The 23,345-nt window shown below is 43.9% G+C and overlaps 1 protein-coding gene and 1 long non-coding RNA gene across 8 annotated transcripts in view; both read right to left on the minus strand.

Annotated features, from left to right (window-relative positions):
* Positions 1–21,483, minus strand: part of chchd3a (coiled-coil-helix-coiled-coil-helix domain containing 3a) — a 57,419-nt gene extending 35,936 nt beyond the window's left edge. For 2 of the 7 annotated variants that reach the window (XM_076111420.1, XM_076111419.1), the window contains exons 1-5: positions 21,231–21,480; positions 20,100–20,333; positions 19,451–19,619; positions 14,071–14,164; positions 5,885–6,065 (exon numbers count right to left, since the gene is read on the minus strand). In XM_076111420.1, the coding sequence (XP_075967535.1) occupies positions 5,885–6,065; positions 14,071–14,164; positions 19,451–19,619; positions 20,100–20,333; positions 21,231–21,311 (759 nt within the window). In that variant the 5' untranslated portion in view covers positions 21,312–21,480. Of the gene's footprint in view, positions 1–5,884; positions 6,066–14,070; positions 14,165–19,450; positions 19,620–20,099; positions 20,334–21,230 lie in introns of all 7 variants that reach the window. The other 5 variants (XM_076111423.1, XM_076111425.1, XM_076111418.1 and 2 more) reach the window with 4 other exon arrangements.
* Positions 13,048–14,060, minus strand: LOC142970927 (uncharacterized). The gene is made up of 2 exons (XR_012959313.1): positions 13,701–14,060; positions 13,048–13,577 (listed from the first exon to the last, which is right to left on the minus strand). It is a non-coding gene; the product is annotated as an uncharacterized LOC142970927 (long non-coding RNA).
* Positions 21,484–23,345: the final 1,862 nt, after the last annotated feature.

Below are 23,345 nucleotides of genomic sequence, written 5' to 3' on the forward strand. Positions count from 1 at the left end.
GCCTGGAGTCAAAGATAGGATGCAATTTGTCCACAGTATACATAAATCACAGTGTACCACGACCTCTCTTTATCTCACCCCCCCCCCCCCCCCCCCAATCTTCTTTATACTCTGTGATGTGGAAAGAAAAAAGAACAAGTTTAGAGAAAAATATATATATATTTTTTTTTAAATACCACCAACGGGCACTAATTCAAAACCCAGCAAGTCTCCTTTAATACCTGGGAAATGAAGTTTCCAAGTCTGCCCATTATCAGCCGGGTCCAGTCTCCTGTATCTAACATGTAGTACACAAGGGAGTACAAAAGATTTTCCACACATTTAAAAAAATAAATAAAAAAATAACAGGACTTTTGCTGGTGGCGGCAGTTTTCAGAGCGGTGGAGGGGAGAGCAGTGCTGGGATGAACAGAGGGGGACTAGCCGCATTAAAAATGTTAAGCTTCTCCCAAAGTCATTTTCAAGCCAGCCAAGCATCAAATGGAACACAGTTTAAGGAAACAGTAGGTACTGATTTCCTCCAGGATGGACATAGTGTGTGTGTGTGTGTGTGTGTGTGTGTGTGTGGTGAGGCAGCAAACAGACATTCTTGGTATGCTGCATCATCCCTTGCTGTGAAAGCGAAGATGGTGGAACATCGCATTAGCTACTGGTATAGTGTGGTAAGTGTGTGTGAGTGTGTGAAAGAGAGAGATAAAGATAGCAACAGAGGGAGCACAAGGCTGATGGGTAGAACACTGCTCTAGACATCAGCACTGTGTTTATTAGGCCTCATCTCCGTATCAGCAACCATTTCTTTCACGTTGAACTAACTTCAGTATCAATGTTGATCAATAGTTTCTTTCCATTGATATTTTTTGTACCTTCAATAATGATCTGCTGAGGGCCCCCCCCATCAAGTCAAACTCTTGATGGCTTTTATTTTACTGATTGATCCAATAAGAACCTTTTCAAGAGCAGCTGTACACAGGCCTATAATCATGCTTGTACTTCTAACTCATGGTGGCAACAGGCTTTTTCTCAAACCCTGTACTGCTGTCAACTATGTGTGATTTATGGCTTTTACATTTCCTGATAGAAAAGTTAACGTTTCTATATCTCGAAGGCAAAACAACCCTAATTAAACACTTAGCCTTTGGTTAGTTGTATTTCTCAGTCATCCAGGATCCTGGACAGATCCGATCATCCTCTTCTGTTGCATATTTCTATACCTTATGCTGTGTGAGCTTGAGGTCTCAACAAAAGAATAAAGTAAATGTAAGATCTGAGTGTTTTTCGACCAGTTGCCAACAGTAGACGGAACCACTGCCGCCAGGTAGACACCCCCCCCCCCCCCCCCACCTAGGCCACTGTTTTGGAGCTCGGAAAAGATTGATGACTCTGGGTTTGATTGAAAAGTCTGCCTCGGGTTAGAGCCGGTTGTCTCGGTGAAACGCTGTGGCCGGTGATTGATTGGCCACTGGGCGAGTTTGGCTCCGCAGAGCACAGAGTCGTTGAAAATCAAAAGAGGGGACGGCAGAAGTCTGTGATTTCATTAAAAGGCAGATGTGTGGACTGACAGATGGCTGTGGACTGTGAATGAGTGCATGACTCGCTCACTAGTATATCTCACTGTCAAAACGCATCATTTGTCAGCGCATAAAGACCATTATCTTTATATTGAGCTCATTCATTCCCTGCTCTTTTCCGCTGTGACTCCAGCCAGTATCCACTGCAAAAGAATCACAGATTCCTAATTGAAGTCGCTGGTAAATTAAGCACTAATTGACCTGATCTCTAATTAAGGGTTTATTTCTGTGTAATGAGTCCGGCCATCTTGACCACATAAAGCCAACAATCAAGAGTTCTTCCACAGCAAGCTGCTCATTATATCACAATCATGGAGAAATGATTCTCAACGACCACACGATGAGGTGCGCCTTTAGTGGGTTCCCAAGTGTGTTGGTGACAAAACAAATCAGTGTTAGGTGTTGCGACTTTTCCTGTGAATTTGAGATCGACTCTTTGCAGCCACTGTGATCTCGGAAGTGAAGCTTGGACCAGCAGGCATAATCAGAATAAAGACTGAAATAAAAAATGACAAATACGACTTCACAAAAACTGCAGGCCGTCAAAGACTCATTTAAATGTCATTCAAACAGTAATTGTGTCCGCTTGCTTTGTATCCTACCGACAGCCAATGAAAGAACGCAAAGAGGCGAATACAACACGCAGCTACACCGCTGTGCTTAAATACCAGAAACCTATTGTGCACGCCGCTGTTCCCCTTTCTGTTACTGCGGTTCCCCCTGAGTGGCAGAACATGTGTGAGTGCTAACACTGAACATGTTCCCCCTCAGACAACAGAACCCCAGGAACCCAACAACAGTGACAACACACAGCCCCGGCCTACACCGCTGTGAAGTTTCAATTACTGGTGGACTTGGTGGCTGGCTACTGCCAGTCAGCCTGACAGGGAGAGGAGCGACTAGTGGGGGAAAAGCCTGAAGGACAAGCACTCCCACCAGGGTGGTGGGAACCATCAGGGGCCCCGGCTATGATGGACTAGACACCCCTGCGTAAGATATTAAAAAAGTTATGAGAAGAAAGTACTACCCCCCCCTCTCCTGTGGTCCAATAATGGCTAAAACACTATTCTTTATAGCTTCCTAAAATATGCCGAAATGAAAGCTTTACCATATATTATTTTAGAACTAAAAAAGGCAAGAGTCAGAAGCGGCACACAATAACAATCAGAATGTAAAAATCAATGATATCTAAACGCTCTCCTAACCCCGGTCTAACCCGTCTCGGGGCAATTCTCCCGATTGGGTGTCGCTGTAATTGGTGCAGCTATGATTGCGCAGGTTATGGTCATTACAGGAGAGCGTGGGGAGGGATAACCGCTCACAGCACCGCTCTCATTGTGTGTGAAGTAGAGGGGGGGGGGGGGGGGGGGCTGTATGGGGTCCTCTGCTGCTCACCGTGACCTGTATCTTAATGAGGAGGACAAATCAATACTACGCTGGACAAAGAACACACCGGCAGCTGCAGTAGACAAATGTTATTTCTGTGGCAATGAACATGAGAGCAGAGGCTCAGGTCACAGACACAACAACAATACTAACTTCTGACTTAATAGTTAACCTTCCTACAGTACTCCATTTTTCTTTTTCGTTCTTACAGGAAAGCAATGTTTTTTTCCTTATTTCCCACAGATGATCTTATAGTTTAAGACAGCAGCCTGCTTCATTACACCGTTGTTGCTGCTCATATTTCAAAAATCACTCCTCCAGACTTCCTCGTGGCCTTGACAAAGTCCAGTTGAGGACGTTTTCTTGCGTGACATCCGTGTCTCTCTCCCCGTTTCTCTTTTCTGTCTTTATTAAAACCAACAGAAAAAAAAAACCAGTCCTCCACAGTAAGACAGACAGATTGATGGATGACAGATGCAATGTTTACTCTTGTAGTCGACGCCCTCCGAACTTTTTCACTTCCCACAACTGAAAAATATACTTTCTTTTGACACCAAAGCTGCTCGTGGGTTGAGATAAATCCAGCAGTTTCCAAAACACTCTCACCTGTTTCAGTGGTTTTTAGGGAACACTGGAGAATAATGTGCCACAAGAAGAGTTAATATTTGATTGAAAGTATATTTTTCACTTAGTTAATCAGAGGAAAAGATCCAATGTTTCTATCAATATCATCATAAGGGTGAAGCCCACTGTTTTTGTGCAGTGAGATTCAGCCAACAAGCTTAATATTTCATGGAAAAAAATAATGAAGAGATAAAAAAAAAAAAAAAAAAAAAAAAAGAGTTAATCTTATATAGTTGTTATTGCTCAAGGACATAACAGTGTAGCCTATAAAATAATACATGAGGTGTTAACAGGTTTACTGGGAGAAGGACTGAACAAATCACCTCTGAAAGCTACGTCAGCCACCAGATTATGTGCTGAGCACAGCAAACCACAACCTCCCCCTGCAGCTCTATTCTCGATCAATTTATCGACTTTTATCGCAATCGGAACCACTTTCACCTTCCAATCACCGATGCTGATGTGCTTGTAAATATAAATGGGATTTGTTGGGCATATTTTGAGTAAAATTTGACATCATTCTGCTCTTGTTTTTTCCCTTTTGGAGTAAAAATAAATAAAGTCTTACACTGAGACAGACAGACAGGAGACAGGAACACACACAGACAAAAGACCTTAAAACATGTGTTATGTTTCATCAAAGACGAGTTCACCGTGGGTAGCGGACAAACGGACTGAAATGACAATGGGTGGTGGTTGGGCGAGAGGCTGCCTTTTAAAAAAAGGGAAAAGTCCATTTCCAGTTGAAAGGAACGGTGGCTGTGTGGAAGCGTCTGCCTTGACAATTACATGAGTGGTGCGAGCGGCACTGTGCCTCCACTGATAACCTGTCGGCTTCTATTAAAACTGCAGCAACTCCAAAAGAAGGCTCAAACTGAGGAAATTATGGCACGGGCACGCTCGCACAATTGTGAAGACGGTAAAAAAAAATAAAAAACTCCTGCTGCAACGCGTGTGTGAAATATAAGTTACAGACAAAGACTGTATATGACTGTGTTGGTATGCTCAGTCACATACTGAATGCGTCGCCACTGCAGTGCAGCCGTCTGTAGTCTCAAAGGCAGCTAATGGCCCGAAGGTTAGCCCTGGGCCCACAAGCAAAAGCTTCGCGGGCGCACCGGAGGAAAAGTTCTCTTAAGTACAAGGAGTCGGTACTTCGGGAGTGCGCAGGCAATGACGCGCACAAGGACTCTCCTCATGTGACAGTTCAGTAGAATCCGCCCCCCCCCACGGTGCTGCTCACATCTTACAGATACAAAGCAGGTGCAACACGCGTGCCCTTGCTCCCCCCCTCCTCCCACCATTTGTCCTTTCTCTTTCCTGATGAAAAACAACAGAAATTAAATTACAGAAAACCTACAACTGCAGCGGCTTTCTTCTCAGATGCTGAAGGGAATAACACTTGACATCATGCGTCTCCCTCGGCGCCTTTTTTTTTTTTTTTCTCCCTTTCGTTTTGATCGCCGTTCCAAATGAGGGATCCCTCATACACTTGTCCTGCGGCATGGAATCACGTCAACGCTCCGCTCCTTCTCCCTCCATCCCTCTCTCTCTCTCTACAAAATGATTCATTTTTCTATTACGACGATGAGCGTGTGAAATGAGCTATATAATCAATAGCATAGGTTTGTAAACAGCAGCCGCACTCGAGGGAAAATGTGTTTTCTTTTTGAAAACAATACTCTGTTGCCTGTGTATGTGTGTGTGTGTGTGTGTGTGTTAAGGAACGCTCATCTGACAATGTTTACGAGGGCAATTTACAGGAAATAAAGACACAGGCCGCCCAAAACGAAGGCAGCTTTCAGAATACTGAAGGATGAACGTGCAGAGATGTGGAGGAGGACAAACATATCAAACCACAAGATGTGGATACAGCAAAGAGGGGTTCTTTTAGAATCAACTTAAACTGCACCCTGAGTTTGCATTATGTAGATTAAGCTTTGAAAAAAGCAACGTGTGTGTGGAGGGAGAGTGTGTGTGTGTGTCGACACAGTCAAGACAGTTGTATGTACTACTGCTCAAACACTCACAGCCCTAACATTTGTCACTGTAGCAGGCGAGGATCACCCGTGTGTCTGCGTGATAGAGCAGCAACGTGCGAGCGTTAAATGACCCGTCTTCATGTAAAAATCGCTCGCGTCGCCGAGTCCGCGTTTACAAGGTCGGGCAGTTAAAATGATCAATGTCTGTTTGATAGTGTGGCGAGCGAAAACGTATAAAACTGTTTTACAAGACGAAATAAGATGGCAAAGTTCACAATAGCGTGCCGTATATAAACGCGCGTGTTCGTTTAAAAACCGGACTTACATAGAGTTGAGCGCGGAGCTTGTCGTCCTCGGTGGCGATCCTCTCTCTTATCACAGCCTGCTGGATGCTCTCCTGGCCCGCGGCCCGCTCCACAGACAGGATCCTGGACACTTCAGCCTGCACCATGGACTGGGCGTCATCCTGAGCCTGGGCTGCTGCCCGCGCCTTCTCCGCCTCAACCCTGTGGAGCATCAACATTTGACATGATTAAAACACGTTTTAACCCATTTTCTAAACGTTATACGGTCATGAAAAACACTGCACAACCTCATATAACCTGCACTCAGGGTATAATAAGAAGAATGCACCTCACTGTACACTACAACATATATGCTACTCACTATTCTTTCTCCTACTTTCTCCTCTATAATGCATGACTTGCTACTCAAATTTTTAGTGTTCAGTGTATTATGCTGTCCACAGTATGCTGTGCATCGTCTGCTGCACTGCAGACCGAGGTCCCCGTGTCTTTACGTACTGTATGGTGAACCATAAGCTCTTTCTGGCAAGTTTTGCAATTTGAAACTTTGAAACTAAAAACCTTTGAAAAAAAAACCACAGGTCTATATTGCTCAAAATGTTAAAATCATCTTGTTAAACACAGGTAGTGAATGGCTTCAGGGACACGTGATAGTAAGCTGTATTTATCTAAGTATCTTTGGTGTTACAGTGTCTCACAAATGAATTAAAAGGTCACAAATGCAAGTGCAGTGCTAATGAAGCATAGATGTAGGCCACAAATTGTGTATTGATTTTCAACCCTGTCATCCATGCACATGTCCGTGGTATTCCACTGTTTGCAAAGAGGGGGAAACACTGAGAAGTCAAAAAAAAAAAAAATGGACTAATTGACATTCAAGAGGAATCTGAATGTCATTAATAGACAGCGTAAGCACCGTTTTCCCCAACCCAGTGAAGCAATGATGTAGACGGAGGCAGCGCGCTCTCTGCAGATACAGGACCACCATTTGAACCCTGTCACTGGGCTCTCATAGTTGCCTAGCAACGCACTCCCTACCCGGCGTCGGCGACAGCGTGCTTGATTGGAGAAGAGAAGGAACGACGTCTCCCCGAAACGCTGAAAGTCTTCCTCTGCTAGGAATCAAACAGCGGTGGCATGAGGAAGAATAAACACACGAGCAGACAGAGCGAGCGCCTGACTGAATTATGACAGACTGAGTAAAGATGGCGAGGATCTTTAATAAACTTCTGCCGAAGAAAAACCCTGAGACGGCGTTGAACGACAGCCTTGATGAGAAGTTAGCTGCCTGACAGTGATGCCGGCTGGTTTAGTGATCTATTCCCCAGATAGCAAAAACGTTTCAATATTAAATTCCTTTACATTCAAATGAACTGTCTGTGATCCATCAGTAGATTAAAGGTCTAATTCATCAGTTTATGTATGATGCCTACAGTGGAAACCACAATAGTTGTTATTTATTTTAAAAGTTGCTTTAAAAAAAAGGTAGGAGACTTTTTGTTGCATTAATGATCACTCGAGTGAAATGCATGACTCGTCAGGTTTGTGCATCGCTCATCCTGGTTGTCAAGTGTGTGGTATGTGGCTTCTTCTCCTTTTCTTGATATTGTATTATTACTCCCACTGATCCGTCAGTGTGAAAGGATTTCATCTTTTATTCTATTTTTTTTTTTTTATCTCATTCATCCCTCCACTCACCTGTGAATACACTCAACATTCAGACGGGGAGGAATCGTGACGGACAGACCGCTCTCACTGATCACCATCCCGATGCCTTTGGCTTCGAGCAGATGACGGGTAGGTCTAATAAAAATATGTCTGATGTCTTAAAGCTGCCATTTGCCCCGCAACACCACTAAACGTCAGGGAGCAAAGGGGGTGGGGGGGGGAGAGACGGAGGGGAGAAAGACAGGAAAAAGGGAGCGAGGACGGAGCGAGAGTGAGCGGTGGCGACATGACATGTTTGGCCCTGAGGAAGTGAAGCAAAGAGGGAGTGAGGCTGAGAGTGGGAGAGAGAGAGCGAGAGATAGAGGGAGACAGAGAGAGACCAGCCATGTCCAGTCTCACAGTCCAGTGGGCTGCACACGTCAGCACACTCGATCCATCATCGGGCTCCGACTCCTCGCACACACAGGGAGCCTCCTAATGGCCTTTTACATTCACCATTTCCCCACAATCAACGCCTGCCTGCCTGCCTGCCCCGCTAATGCACCTAAGCTACCTCTACTCAAGAAGCTTCAGCTGCTACTATAACAGAGGAGTGACAGCGTAGGTGCTTTTTTTGTTTAGAAATGGACTTTGTCGGTACTCATGCGGATGAGCATTAGCAATCAGTTGACCTTTTGTAGCACGGAATTTAGACCTTAATGGCAGATGTACAGTATATTTATAGTAACAACTATTACTACAGTACGAGAAAAACAAATACATTCTGCCAAAGCAAATTCACGTACACCGTGCCTGATGAGGCTTTGCCACAAAAACTTTGCCTGCACTCATTAAATTATTTAAGTGCTGAATGTGTGCAGATGTTTTCAGGACAACCGGCATTCTCCTACGCACCTGTCAGCAGCACTGACACTCAGGAGTGCAAAAAGCTCCTTTTGTTTACCCGTTCGTTTGTCGCAACGGAACAACAGACAGTGAGGCAAAGCTGAACCATACTAATTACGAAAGAGGAAAAAATACCAAGATGCCACGATTTTGATGCGGATTCAAAGAAATGGTTGAAAAATAATAAAATGAACTGAACATTATTAGCTTTACTTATCACCTGAAAGTAAACTGAAACATGTCAATGTTATGGCGAACAAAAGCTACAACCTGGACGAGTGAGACAAAGGGGGAGAAAACAGACAGCCTTGCAAAAAATAAAAGTCCCCTCGCCTGACTTCCTCACAAGTGCTAACCCAAGCAAAGACTGCTATCACTAGCCGGATGCCATCTGTCTGCTTCACCTCTATTGCTTTCCACTCATTATTGCCCTGTCCCTGGGATATTGGACGCATTTTTCATTCGACTGTAGAAGATTGGCACTGGGTCGGAAAAGGGGGGGCTTTGAGGTAGAGGATGGAGAATGGAGTCAGACAGAGAGAGAGGGGGGCGAAAGACGGCACCTAAAAACATTTTCAGAGGATGAGTGGATGATGTTTGGCCCCAGTACTGGCTATAAAGCGAGGATAATCGTGGCCCAGTAACCTGTGTGTTTGATGGCTCAGTGGATCGAGCCTTGGAAACAGAAGCATTGGAAAGACAGTGAGGTCTTCATTCGAAAAAGGAGTGGGGTGCGTGAAAGTGACTCGGTATTTTCAGGAGATGACCCTGAACAGAAATACTCCAAGCTATTTTAGGACACCATTTTTTGAAGCCGACAGATTAGATCTGTGAGAGTTTATATGAAAAATTCATAGGTTGAGTAGCTGCGATAATGCTACTTTGGGTTAAGTGACTATAGTCAGGGCATCAACAAAGGGAAAATTCAGGCATGGTGAAAAATGACGGGCGCTCAACACTACAAGAGCTGGTTCAAATCCATCATCACCCGTTACTCCACAGAGAATCATTTCAAATATCATTACCCTCAAACAAATAACAAACGCATGTCTTCTATCTTTCCTTTCCGTACCTCCCCTCAGCTCTTCACCCTGTTAATGTCGTCTACCCGTCGTCTACAGGTGTGTCTCGGTAACGTACCGTCTACCCGTCATCTACAGGTGTGTCTGTAACGTACCGTCTACCCGTCTGCCTGGCGGGATGGATTCTGACAGACCTGTCCGGACTCGACCCAAGCGCCTTGAAACAAAAGGCATTTAAAGGCCCAATGCAGTATTTATGTTAGGAATAATGTCGCTGAATGCTGCCCATGAATATTTTATGGAGCCAAGCACTCTCCATGACACACACACACACGCGCACTCACACATAAACACGCATGCACCACATCTCACTGTGGACTGCTATGAAATGCCGAGGCCGTGTTATAATTAAGTGTGTGTGGGGAACAAAGGACAGTACAGGGAGAAGATGGATTTAGAGGATATCGTTGTCACTCTCACTCTCTTTAAATATCATACCTCGTGCATAAAGCTCAAACTAACAGCTTACAACCATTTCATTCACTTAAAGAGGCAGAACACAAAGACTGGTGTGGAATAAGTTCAGAGGCCTGATGGGTATTATTCTGTGTAGCTAACAGGATGTGTTATGGAGCTTAAACACTGGAATTATAAGAGAAATGACTCGAAGTTTGTATTGAACTCCCTCCAACTGATACCATCTGTTCTGCATAAGACCAGCTCGAGTAATAGACGAGCCACAGACGGTAGATTTGCTCGGAGATCGAGTCAATAACCGCCATGTTCTACTGAACAGGTCAGCAGCGGGCTACAGTACTGAACATGCTGATCATATAGTTTTTCAAAGCAGCGGATTTTTCTAAATGTACAGTTCACCGACACTTCAAACGGCCTTATACGCTGGGGACGGCAGCTCTGTTAAGCGTATATATCACCGGGCTTATGAGAGGCAGGAAGCAGAAATTGGAAGAAATAGCTTTTTTGGGAATTAAATCTATTCATGCAGGTAGTGAAACATTACAACGATCATAGTATACATTATAGATATCACGAGTAGGAAAAAGCAGCACAGGAAAATGTACAAGGTGTGAAATGTTGACTGCTGAAGCCGGAGGATGCATGCGTGTCTCGGTGCACGTATAGTATTCTATATGGTTAATAAGGCATTGCAAGGTGTAGCTACTAGTTTGTTTGCAGGGTGAAAATAGACTGTTGTTGTTTCCAGGTGTTTGCTTGTGTGTTTCGCAGGGTGCCACTAGATGGCCAGTAGCTGGATGCTATGGTTCATCAGCTGGTTATTAGTTGATTGTTATGGTTTTCTATGTGATATCTACAGTGTTGTGAAGAAGTGCATGCTTTTAAGTCAGTCCACAGAGCCCTGAAGCTCCGCCCTCGCGGCTGCACAGAGCCTGTTAGCTTGTATATTCAAAGTTTTTTATTGATATTAAATGTGTCGCGTGTCTAAATTGCACCAGATTTACCACTGCTCTCTCTTTTGGGTCCCCATCAATATGCATTGCATGAAGTGAATGGCATGAACGGTTCTTGACATACCCACACACAGAAACAGATTCTGTGCTTTATAGTTGGATTACTAAAATAGTAAGTGCAAGTGCAGTGAGAGAACGCTAGCAATGTTGCTGATACATACTTTTAACTCCCCAGACACAATCCTGGCTAACTCGGGTTGGATTCAGGGGAAAAAACTTTTAGATTTTTAATAACAAACTCTGTATAAATGAGTTGGAGGTTTGTGTGCGACAGTGCTTGTATTTCTGTGTGAATAAAAGGTAAAAGAAATAAACAAACAATATGTAAACTGGACTATCGGTCTGCGTCTGACCTGGGGGCAATAAGGAATTTAACAGGCCGGCTGGGTAACGGAAAGACAGACGCTCTGGGAGAAGGTCAGTGTTCCCACTCAAAAGTCTGACACACAATTATATTGCCAACACAAGCTGCTTGACAACATGTTGAAATAATGGGCAGAAGTTTCACAACAACTAACCTTTAAGTGTTAAAGTTGGACATTCAAACAAATGCATTTTATGCACGGTGGGGGAGAGAGAGACTGATGGAGAGGGAGGAAGAAGACATGAAAAAGAGGGAAGGAGGTAGAAGGAGCAATAGAGAAGGGTGATTGAGAAACAGACAAAAGATGGAGATTGGCTGGAGAAACACAGAAGATAGATAGAAAGGTGCCGAGCGAGGAATAAGAAGACAAGATAAGGAGGGAAAGGTAGAGGAACTCTGGAGAGAATCGCCCAGAGAGGACGACTCGAGTGGTGACACGGGATGAGTTAGGTTGAGGGAGGAGGGACAGTCCGAGAGTTATCTCCCCCTCATCCCTTCCTTTTCTTTTCTTCCTTCCTCTGAGTCGTTCTGCTCTGATGCCTCACAGAGAAGTGGCAGAGGCAAATCTGCTCCCTGCAGCCGCTCCTTGATACAAATGAGTTTAGGCTGCACCCAAATGAACTCCTCGCAGAGCTCTTTCTTCACTCCGACCAGAGCGAAACATGCAAAGCCAGATCTCTGGAGTTCATTTGTGGCCCTGAAGCCAAACAGAAGAAATACTGCCATACTCTCAACACCACTGTTGCTCAAAAGGCCCTTGTTAGAATGGACGATTTATAAAGTATAGTGCGGAAATAACGTTTGACACACAAACAGATTGAAGTGTTCGGGAGCTTTTCAGCACTAATATTCTTAAAAAAGACAAACTTTTTTTTACTCTTAAATTTGGCAGTTAGCTGATTTTTTTTTACTGCTTTTCAATTGAACGCTTATTCTATTGTGAAATAACGTTGGCCTCATGTTTCTTGTGTGTGTGTGTGTGTGTGTGTGTGTGTGTGTGTGTGTGTGTGTGTGTGTGTGTGTGTGTTTTCCCCCGATGACCTGGGGGTTCACACATTCCTCCATTTCCTTGTGTTCAAGCTGTGCAGCAGTTACACTGCAGGGTTCTACAACTAGTGTGGCACTGTGCAGTCTTGTTCGCTGAGCTTTGATATGCTCTCACAACTATTTTTTCTTACCTCTTATTTCAATTTTACAGCCAATCAGTTTCCTTGCCGAGTCTTCCAACACAGCGAAGGCCACAATCACTTCACTTCGTTTGCCTTTAACAACCCAAAAACTCTGTAATTACTGCCAGCACTGTGGGAAGGTGAAATACCATCGCAATTTAATTATTCTTCGACAGCCCAGATGTTCCTCTCATCTATTTCAATTAAAAGAAAGCACCAGTCACCTTTAACTGAAATTACTACAAATGAATAGAAAAGTTCAATTGCTGTGGCAAAAGAAAAAAAAAGAAAAAAGGAGTGAAAGCCCTTTTTTGTGCTGTGCTAGCATGGAAAAGTTTTATGTTCAGTCTCTGTGTCATGCTTTGATTTATTTTCTAATACGTGTTGATTCTAGACAAACCTACCACTGATCGGCACTTTTAAAGCTCTCCTTAAATCCCAGAATGCATCTTGATGGCTGTCCCATGTATTACTGCCTGCATATACTATTATCTTGGAAAATGGACGCACATGCACAAACACACACTCGCAAAAAACAGACATGGAACAAAAATGATGTGACAAAATGAGAAATAACAAACAAGGCCATGTTAAAAACTGATATTAATATGCTTATACACACAAAAACATACATACACAAAAGTGCTGGCTAACAAATGATTGTTTATTTACCATTTCATATTCCGTTAAGTCTTCTTCAGAGGAAACGCGGCCCGTGCCGAACACAAACACAAATTGAGGGCTCGAGCCACCGTGAACTCAGTTAATCGCGAGGAGGGTGTAATTCTGCGGCACTTATTGCTCTGAAACGACATAAATAAGTGAGCTGCAGGAAGCAGCTACGTACAAAAAATAAAAATCAATTGACAAATGATTTCTCAAAACCACTTGTTAATTTCTCTCTTCTTGAATGAGCCTCAAAATGGAGGCTAATCGCTAGGCTAACACTACCTCCTCCTGGATATGGAAAGGTTGTGTCCCCCCCATATACAGTACAAGTGCGTTTAGTGGCTAATTACAGTTGTTCATTCACCAGGGTCTGCTGGAGATCATCCAAGACTATTAAAGTGGGGTCGCAACACTATTATCGGACATTATGGCACGTGCACCTGCTTCTTTAGGGTCAGAGAGAAGAAGGGGAGAGGAGGACGAGAGGAGAAAGGTGCTCCTGACATGAACAGTGCGTTTCTTTATCAGGCAGGGCTAATGGATCACCCACTCAACACCCAGGAAATTACCTCAGGATAGCGCCCTCCATTCTCAGGCATGATTAATTGATCCGGAGAAGGAGAGGAGAAGCAGAGATGGAGGGAGGAAGAAAAAAAAAAAAGTGCTGATGTGCTTCGGAAGAGAAGCAGATTGGAAACACAGCGGGGATCGGAAAAAGGCTGGTGCTGACCTTTCTGCATATTAATGAAAGGGGGGGGAAACGGTCACATCGGAAAATGTCTTCGCTTTCTAATGAAATCGTGGACCAGGAATTGACACAAGGTGCGGTACCCTGATTCAATCTGTCATGATCCGAAGACAGAAGGTACGGGAGAAGAGGAGCGAAGAGTGTGTGTGTGTGTGTGTGTGTGTGTGTGTGTGTGTGTGTGTGTGTCTCACCAGGCCTGCAGCTCTTGCTCTGCCTTTGCCCTATCCTGCTCCAAGCTTTTAAACAGCTCGTCAGTGATCTTCTTCCTCAGGGCCTCTTCATCAACTGGGGACAAAAAGACAAGAGCGAGAGAGAGAGAGAGAGAGAGAGAGAGAGAGAGAGAGAGAGAGAGAGAGAGAGTGAAAAAGAGAAAGGTAGACAGCTGTTTGCAAACAGGCATATTGGGTCATACTTTATAAAAAAGTAAAAACAACAAAAGAGAGAAATTGGGGATTTTTCCAACAGGTGTTGGAAAAATCTGCATTAAATCAGAAGATCTGCTGCTCAAAATGAAGAATTTATCTATGATTAGGATTGAGAAGTGTATGTTTTGCTGGAGCAGATTGGTCTGGGATGTTACTAGAGCTGCAACAATTAGAATAATTACCTAAGACTACTTTGATAAAGCTAGGGTTGGTAATGTTGAGAAACTAGCAACATTTGGCACCGATTTCTGATGTTTCATACACCAAATAATGAATTAATCGAGAATGTAATCATCAGATTAAAATAATAGTAAATTGCAGCCCGAGTTGAGCGTGTTCTCTCTGTTAGCTGTGAATGAAGAGAGGTGGGACCGAAATTGTGGCCCTCAGGCTGCCATGATGTACGGTGTGTGTGTGTGCCAAAAACAGTAAGGCCCTTAGATATTGAGGCGTAAAATACAGAAACTTGCCTATAATGCACAAACACACACACACACACACTTAAATCCCAGCACCGCACCACTCTATCTCCATATATTCATGTCAGGGACGTCATACATGCGTGATCCCATGTCTCCACCGGTCTATCTTGGCAGGTAATTAAGCATGAAAGTAAAGATGCCGGACCAAAACGTGCTCTGAAGACAGAAGTGCCATGCGGTGTGCTGCGACACTGCAGTGATGGGGGGGGGGGGGGGGGGGGGTGTCTGAGTGTGTCAAGATTACTCTGCCACTGCATTAGTTAGACAGGATAATCCCTATTGTCAGAGTCCATTATTACCTGGTAACAGCAGGCCAGTGGACACACACACACACACACATACACATACATACATATACACATACATACTAATGTGAAGTTATTGTTTTTTTCCATTAGCTATAATTAGGATTTGTAAAGCCTAAATCTACTTAAGTTTCATCGTTTTGACAAAAGAAAGCGTAATAATCTACAACATCATAATCTAATTAAATGTCCTTAATATTACACGGCCCAAAGCCTGTTCACCAGTTGTCCTGGAAATCTTTTTAAAAGGCTTTTCAGATACCTCGTGGACAGAAAGACAGGATGACACTCGACAAACCTCTCCTCGGGAAAGAAGAAGAAAAACAATTAGGTCGACAGTTCTCGGCTTCAAATTGATATTTTCTCAGCGGCGGTAGCAAGAAAAGAAAAGGAGTTTGGTTTTAAAAGGAATATCATTTTCTTGTGATTGTCTAAAAAGTGCCTTTGATGCATTCTAATCTTTGTTAAGACTAAAATGATAGTCCACTTATAATGTGACTAATTAAATACAAAATATGTGATACTGGTGATCTGACTGACGGGGCTTAAGTTTATGCAACTAGTGTCATGGATACATCAGATCTCAGCAAGTTAGCGAGCATTTCTTCTTCTTATCACACCCAATTTGCTCTCAGACTACAGTTAACTTATTCCTGTCTCTGATATCCAACCTCTAAAGCCTCTTCTCTTCTGCTGCAAACAAAACAAGACGAGAACTCGCAGCATGACAACTGTTGGGTACAGTAAGGCGAACGAACAGGCAGCCGGTAGCGGGAGGTTTCAGAGGAGACACTCGTGCGAGCGGAGGCGGTGATTGACAGTAGACAACTTTTTTTTTTCTGCTGCACGGTGCATCCTCAAAGACAGAGACTGCTGTCACCCAACTGTCCAGAGGGTGGGAAAATAATATCCATCATGTCTGACAGCACTCAGAAGCTCCATTGATCCCACTGCAGAGGAGAGTCTAATTACGACTCTGTTAAGAACTACGACGGAGAGACAAACCTGTTGGGCTACGATCTTGACTCCGCCATATAGGGAACATAAATATAACATCAGATGATATGCTATGACTGTCTACAGAAATAGTGCTGTGTTGGTGAGACGTCCAGAAATGTGTAATTTAGGTACCTGCGACAGAACTGTCTGGCGTCTAGAGACTCAACAATGTGCTGTATGAATATCATATTGTTTCGTGTTTCACATTAATGTCTCAATGCACCAATGGTCATTCCCTTAGTATCATAACATTAGGTCAAATCCTGCCATTATGAACTTTTTCAACCAAGTACGACTGGCATTTCTGTATCAACCGCCCTTTGAATGATCTCACGCTTTCCATTGAAAACATGCCTTTAGCCGTGCACTGTTAAAAGTAAAACTCTAAAAAGTCCTCCAAGTTCAGGCGAGCCCAAGCAACTCCCCATTTATCACCGCATCCTCCTCTCCAGCCCCGCAGAGAGAGGCTTCAGATAGCTAGCAGGCCCGCAGGGTTAGCCGGAGAACAGGTTCTGATATGATAAACACCGTCTGGGGTCCTTGAGGGAAGCTGGTTCGGGTCAGAGACAATTCCAGATCGACAGAGCCAGTGTAAATCCTGAGTAGGACATGAAAATGTTAAAGAGATTAAAAACTCATCATTTTTTTAGACGTGTGTCCGTCCCCCCCCCTTTCCTTTTCCACCAATCACTAAACCCTGTGGAAGAACCCATAGAGGAGGAGAGGCTATTGGCAGTGGAGATAATAGACGACGGCAAATTGCGTTTCTCATCAGAAGTTTCATTAACCCCAGGACCCGCGTGGAGGGCATAATCTGTAACATTACCACTTCCTCATGTTTCTAGCTCACCGCACACCTTTCACATCGGAAAGAGAAGAAAAGAAAAAAGGAAAAGTGGCAAGAGCAAGCTTCCAGCCCCGGCAGGCAGATGCCATTTTGGATTTTCTATTTTCTCCACACTCTGTCCCGTCAATTTAATCTCGTGTTATAAAAAAGGACTAAAACTGATCATTTCACGTTTTCACGAGATAACAAGGAAAAGTCCGTTTCAAAAGCGGAGTGATATATTTCACAAATTTCACACACTCGCATTTATGCATGCACACGAAGTCACGCACACTTCTCCCGTCGGTTTCCTTTGCCTGTCTCCCCCTCCTCCCACTCGCTCTGCTTCACCTGGGAGACATCTTTAAGCAGGCTATTAGTCCAGCACAGTGTGTGGGCTCCGGCCTATGAATATTTATAACGCATTGGAGAAGGTGTAGGAGGTTCAACCTTGACTATGGTGTAATCAGCGCGCACACACACACACACACACACACATACTGACTCAGGCCTGTGATTTAGAGACAGCCGACCTGCTGAGAGCCTCACTCGATACCAACTCTGGTGGACGCTCATAATCAATGCGCGCCTCATTACGGTCCTACCCTTTCACAATTGGGCTGAACTTTGCAACTTTTTTTAACGAGATTCACGTTCATTGCACATTTTTTTTTTCTTTCTTTAAAAAGAGCGCGCTTGATGAATCGTCTAAGTTGACTTTTTTTTTCCATCTCCTTCATTATACTTGGGGAGCTTGGTACATATTAAGCCGAGAGGTGACCTTGCGAGAAGAGTTTATACACTAAATACCTGAGTAAATGTCAACTGACATTACTGTTGTGTGATGAGGGCCAGCTATGAATAAAAATGATAACTGTAGCGACTGACTATGGAGCAACAATAAAAATACAGCCAACACACACACACACACCCCTTAACAAGCAGATGTACTGTGTGCACACAAGAAGATGGAAAGTATGTAAAGAACGTCCTTTCTCTGTTGTTTTATTTGTCCGGAGCCAGCAGTCTCTCACAATAACTACACTCGACGACCTGGTCACCAATTTAAGTGAGACATTGTTGCATTTATCTGAAAACTAATTGGCTCGAACAATGGAGGAATAGGAATAACTTTATTCAACACGGAGAGAAATGAAGCTGTGAAAGTGGCCCCAGAGTAAATGGAAAAACAGACGGACAAAGAAGATTATATTAATTGTCCAAATTGTGAAACGAAATGTGCTCAAACCAAAAGGCAGGTGGCTCACACACACAAAGTCCTGAGTCATATCACAGAAGCCCTAACACACACACACACACACACACACACACACACACACACACACACACACACACACACACACACACACACACACACACACACACACACACACACACACACACACACACACACACACACACACACACACACACACACACACACACTGTTGTTGGAAACTGCGGAGGTGTCGTTTTAATCACCGGAGTCAGTGTGGCGTGGCATAAGTTGGCCTTTTTTTTTTAATTACCTTGCTGATTGAGCCCAGTCAAGGATGGGGAGGTCTGCCCACACCCCGGACACCACCTTCTGAAGAAGCAGCGCCCACGCCCCGTTATGTACAGTGTAATGAGCGGGTAACATTCACATGTCCTCTGCCGGATGTGTCAAGAGATAACAGACGTGCTCCCACACTCGGGAGACAATGAGACTAAAAACTTTACTTTGAGAGAGAGAAGTCGAGAGGTGGAGTGAGTGTGTCCGTGTCTTTACGAAGACATTTTAAACTCCTGACAGGACAAACAGAGACACTACTGAAGAGTTCAACCACACCATGTTGACCGCAGGAAGGAGAAGGGTCACCATGACAGCTCGAGCTCCACTGTGACGAGGCAGAACGGAGGGCCGCTAATTACAGCATTAAGGTATTAACATTAATAAAAGAAAGAATTAATCATTCCATTAACAGTTAGGGGATGGCAATGAATCATAATAGGACCACGGCTACTGTGAGGCCCATTTTGAAAATGAAGAGTAATTACAATCTGCGAGAAAAGTTGGACACAAAAAGCTTAGGGTGGCTCAAAGTAAACACCCACACAATAAACATTAGAATTCAATGTAGCTGGACTTCAAACAAATCCTCCCGCATAACCTTTGCCTTTTAATTAACATTCTACTGAAGGAGCGCCGATTACATTTCAGGATAACATGAGCCACCAAGATCAATTTAGTGCTGCAGTTTTTGAGCATTAACTCCCGTCTCTTGTCAGAAGAAACAAGGCACACATTTGTCCAGCAGCTTCCATAGGTCTGAAATCACCACTGTACGAATCCAGGAAAAAACAATGGAAGCTAGAGGAGATTCTGACATCGAAGAAAACTAAGGAATATTTCAAAAAGCACTAAGTAAATCCTCACACAACTAAATGATCCATTCTATATATAAATAGGTAATCTGTTCCTTAACATTGATTAAACTACCTTATAAATGTACCACAAATACTGATTTTCAGCATATCAGAATAAAACTCACCGGCTGCTGCAGCAGGTGGTGGTGGGACCGAAATTGACTCAGGCGCTACCACTGGCTCAGGGACAGGAGCGAGGGATACTGGGTCCACCGGGGGCTGAGGAGGAGGTACAACTGGTTCACAAGGTGCGGTGTACTCGGGCAGGGGAGGTGCAGCAAATGGCTCAGCAGGCTGCGGGGACAAAGTGTCCCCTGAAGGATGAAGCAGGATGGCGACAGGCTCAAAAACAGGAGGGGAAGAGAGGGGTTCCGATTCGGGAAGAGGGAGAGCAATGAGGGGTTCTATTTTGACAGGAAGAGGAGGTGGTATGGGTTCAATCACATGTGAAGGAGCAATGGGTTCAATTAATGGAGGAGGAGAAGAAGCAACACATTGATTTATGGGAAGAGGAGTGGGTTTGATGGCAAGGGGAGGAGGAGCAAGCGGAGCGATTGCTTCCACCACAGCTGGGGCAGGGCAGGGAGCAAGAACCGGGGGAGCAATGGGAGCAGGAGGAGGGACAGATGTTTGCAAAATGACTGGCTCAACAGCAGCAGGAGCGGGGGGCGGAGGTGCCGCCACAGGCTCATAAGCAGGAGCAGCGACAGCATTAGCGGCAGCCGCGGGTGACGAGGATGGAAGCGCCATGTCAGTGATGGTGGGTGCTGCTACCTGTTTCTTAGGAGGAGGTGGTGGAGGTGCAGCCACAGTCTCTGTGGCAGACGGAGCTGGAGGTGCAACGGGTTCGACAAGAGGAGGGGGAGGAGGCAAGGAGGTGATGGGATCAAAGAGGGGAGGAACTGGCCTCAGGAGAGGAGAAGGAGTGAGGGTGGGTGGAGAGGGAGCATGTTGGAGTTTAGGAGGAGCATCAGGTTCCCTCATGCGGTTGATGACATTCTCAGAAAGCTGCAAAGGAAAGTGGGAGAAAAGTTTCAGAGGAGGAATGAGGTGGAGTTAATGAAATAGTTTAACATAACTAAGTGGTTATATCTCATATACAAATACTTTGAGTGTTTCCCCTGCTTTAATTAAGACTTTGTGCTAATCAAGTCGTCTTCTGGTTCTTCGCTTCACAAATCTTCTCATCTGACACTCAAAACAAATATGGATATTTCCCAAAACTGGTCCCGTGGATAAACTATACATTAGAAAACAAAGCTTTGCAATTAAATCAGTTTATGCAAACATCACAGCATTGACATAAACAGGATTACACCGCATTGAAAGATAACATCAGCTGCACTTGGCCTACTGAGTAATAATAGACAGTCATGCCAACTAACGTCTTATCTGATCGACTAAAGCCTCTCAATCTATATTTAACATCAACTGACAGCTCAGACAGTCACTCCGTGTACATGCATGCACCTTTAAACCAGCACCCCCAAATTACAACATTACTTTTAAGGATGCAACAGCCGGTCCGGTTTAAATCGGTTTCATTCATACATTGAGTGACAGACAGACAGCAGAGCACGAGGCCAGTGACGTCAATGTCAACATTCCCAGAAGGACATTGGAAAGTTAACTGCACGAGCCACTGCTGCGGCTATTTATTATGCATTGTGGCATTGCATACTCCTTTACAGTCATTAACCTAGCTTTAAGATGGCAAGTCAGGCTGCCAGGAGTCTGTTTGCAATAACTTAGCATAGCTGCTTTAAGACGAGCCATTTAGCACTCTTGTTAGGTTAGCATTTACGATACAGCCTAGTACATTAATGTATTAGCTTGTATCGGTTTAAAGCAGTCACGACGCACTTGTTTACTCAACACTAAGCATGTTTGTATGCTGTCACTTACCCGTATGCCCTTCACCACTGATATGTTCTCGTTCTCATCTGACTCAAACGACACGCGGCGGGTACTGCTGTTCGCTCCCATTATCAGACCGCAGGTTGACAAAGTGTCAGTTATCTACATGTAATATGGAAGACTGACATCCACTGTCGCCTTTCGTGGAGTATAATTGCGTGAGAGCCAGGTATAGCTAGCTAGGGCCCACAACACACACGCCACCGCTTCGGCAGGAACGCACTTCCTTAGCATGACGCGCGTGAAGAACGTGCGAGTTGATTGGACAGAAGAGTGATCCGCGTCCTTACATCAGCGGTTCTCATTGGTCATTGATCGTGAGCGGTAGGGCGGGAGTGGTGGAGCCGCTCTGAGGAGTGGAGCAGCACTATTGACAGCATCAGTGCATATGGCTTTTGAATAGCACTATCCAGAAATATAGTGCTATTATTGGAAAAATATATATAGATTGTTCTCATAGATATACTGGAAAGTTGTGACATTAACTGTGTTAGTTATTTTTCCCCAAAGTAGGTTATAATCTCTATTGTGATAAGACATAAAACATACTTTGAATGAACACAGGACAAGTCAATGTATAGCCTTGCATAACAACAATTGGGCTGACAAAAAGAGAAATAAAAATAGCAAGATTACAGTAAATAGAAGGCAAAATGTGTTGCTAATTCTGTCAACCCCTGAAAGGCTAAAAGATCTGCAATGAGAATAGAAGTAGAGTGACTAGAGGGAGATATAGACCCATTAAATGACCAGATTCAGTGGCCATATTCTGATGTAGAATCTTTACTTCAGAGATGTTCCAACATCCTGAGAATGAGTTAGCAGGCGGATCATTTTTGTGTCCTGAAGCTCTTATTTCTTCTTCACATATATATTTAGTGGACATTGTTCCTGGCATCACTTGATTTGAATCCTCACAATCCATGCCAGCCACTTACACTGAAGCTCATCTTCAATTTCCATATTCTGCTGTCTCTCTCTGCCATGAATTGATGATTCCTCTGCAGAGTATGTCTCTGCTCATCATTGTTGTCTTTCCTCACTTTGTTGGAAACACATCAACACATGCTGCTATTTATCCCAGTGTGTGTAGTTGTTCATTGTATAGCAGAGCATTTAATCCTGGCAATTAATGCGTGAACAAAAAATGCTGTTGAATTCATTTTCCACAATGAGTGTCGGAGTATTGCTATTCATTTTTTTCTAAATCTGCCCTCTGCTCCCAGCGGAGGGGATGGGGGAATACAAAAAAAAAAAAACCCTACAGTCAGCACCACTGATGTGGACAGTTCATGGACACAAAAGCAGACTCCTGAAGCAGAACTAATGTAATAAAAGACGGCTTTACTTGCTAGTGAGGAGGCTTACAGTCAGCAGCAGGCAGCCAGTCAAAACCGACACACAAATCCAAAGGGGCAAGGCAAGCAGGGAAATAATCGACGACTGAAGAGAGATGAAACAGGGTAAGGGTAAGCTTGCAGGAACAAAGCATAGAATGCGTTAACAACACTGGTGAGCATCCAACTATTTGTAACAATTTTTAAGCAGCAACAAGCAAGTGATCAGAAAATGAGTGATGTACAAGAAAGGCCTTGATGATAGAAGTGACCTGTTTTAGATTGTAGACCGAACAGCAAAACAGGCTGCTGGTGACTTTGGAACATTTAAGCCCTCTGCTGATTCTTGGAGGCCTCCGTTCCACAAAGAGCAGATGTGAACTCTGTCTTGTGCAGAAGTCATTGTACTTACAGGCCCTTCCTCGAAGACAATAGGACAGTGCACTACATACTTTGTTGGTAAATTCTGTCTGAAACTCTTGTGTTTGCAATTGTTTTCATTCTGCTAATAATGCTATTACTATTATTGTATCAATTCATTTTAATCAGAAGAATTCTTGTTTTTCATATCTATTTTTTAGCTTATGTTTTCTTTGCCTTGTGATACATCGTTTCCATTTCAAAAACACAGCCTTGCAGGACATGAAATTGAAGCAGGAGATTTGACACGCTTCGAGGAGAGAGGACATTATGAGGAATGACAGTTCATAAGAATAATCCTCCAAACTTAATATATCATTCAGACAATAATCTAATACCGTTTTTT

The sequence above is a fragment of the Anarhichas minor genome, unplaced genomic scaffold (genome assembly GCF_050575085.1).
Source record: "Anarhichas minor isolate MPS153535 unplaced genomic scaffold, ASM5057508v1 ptg000045l, whole genome shotgun sequence".
NCBI lineage: Eukaryota > Metazoa > Chordata > Actinopteri > Perciformes > Anarhichadidae > Anarhichas > Anarhichas minor.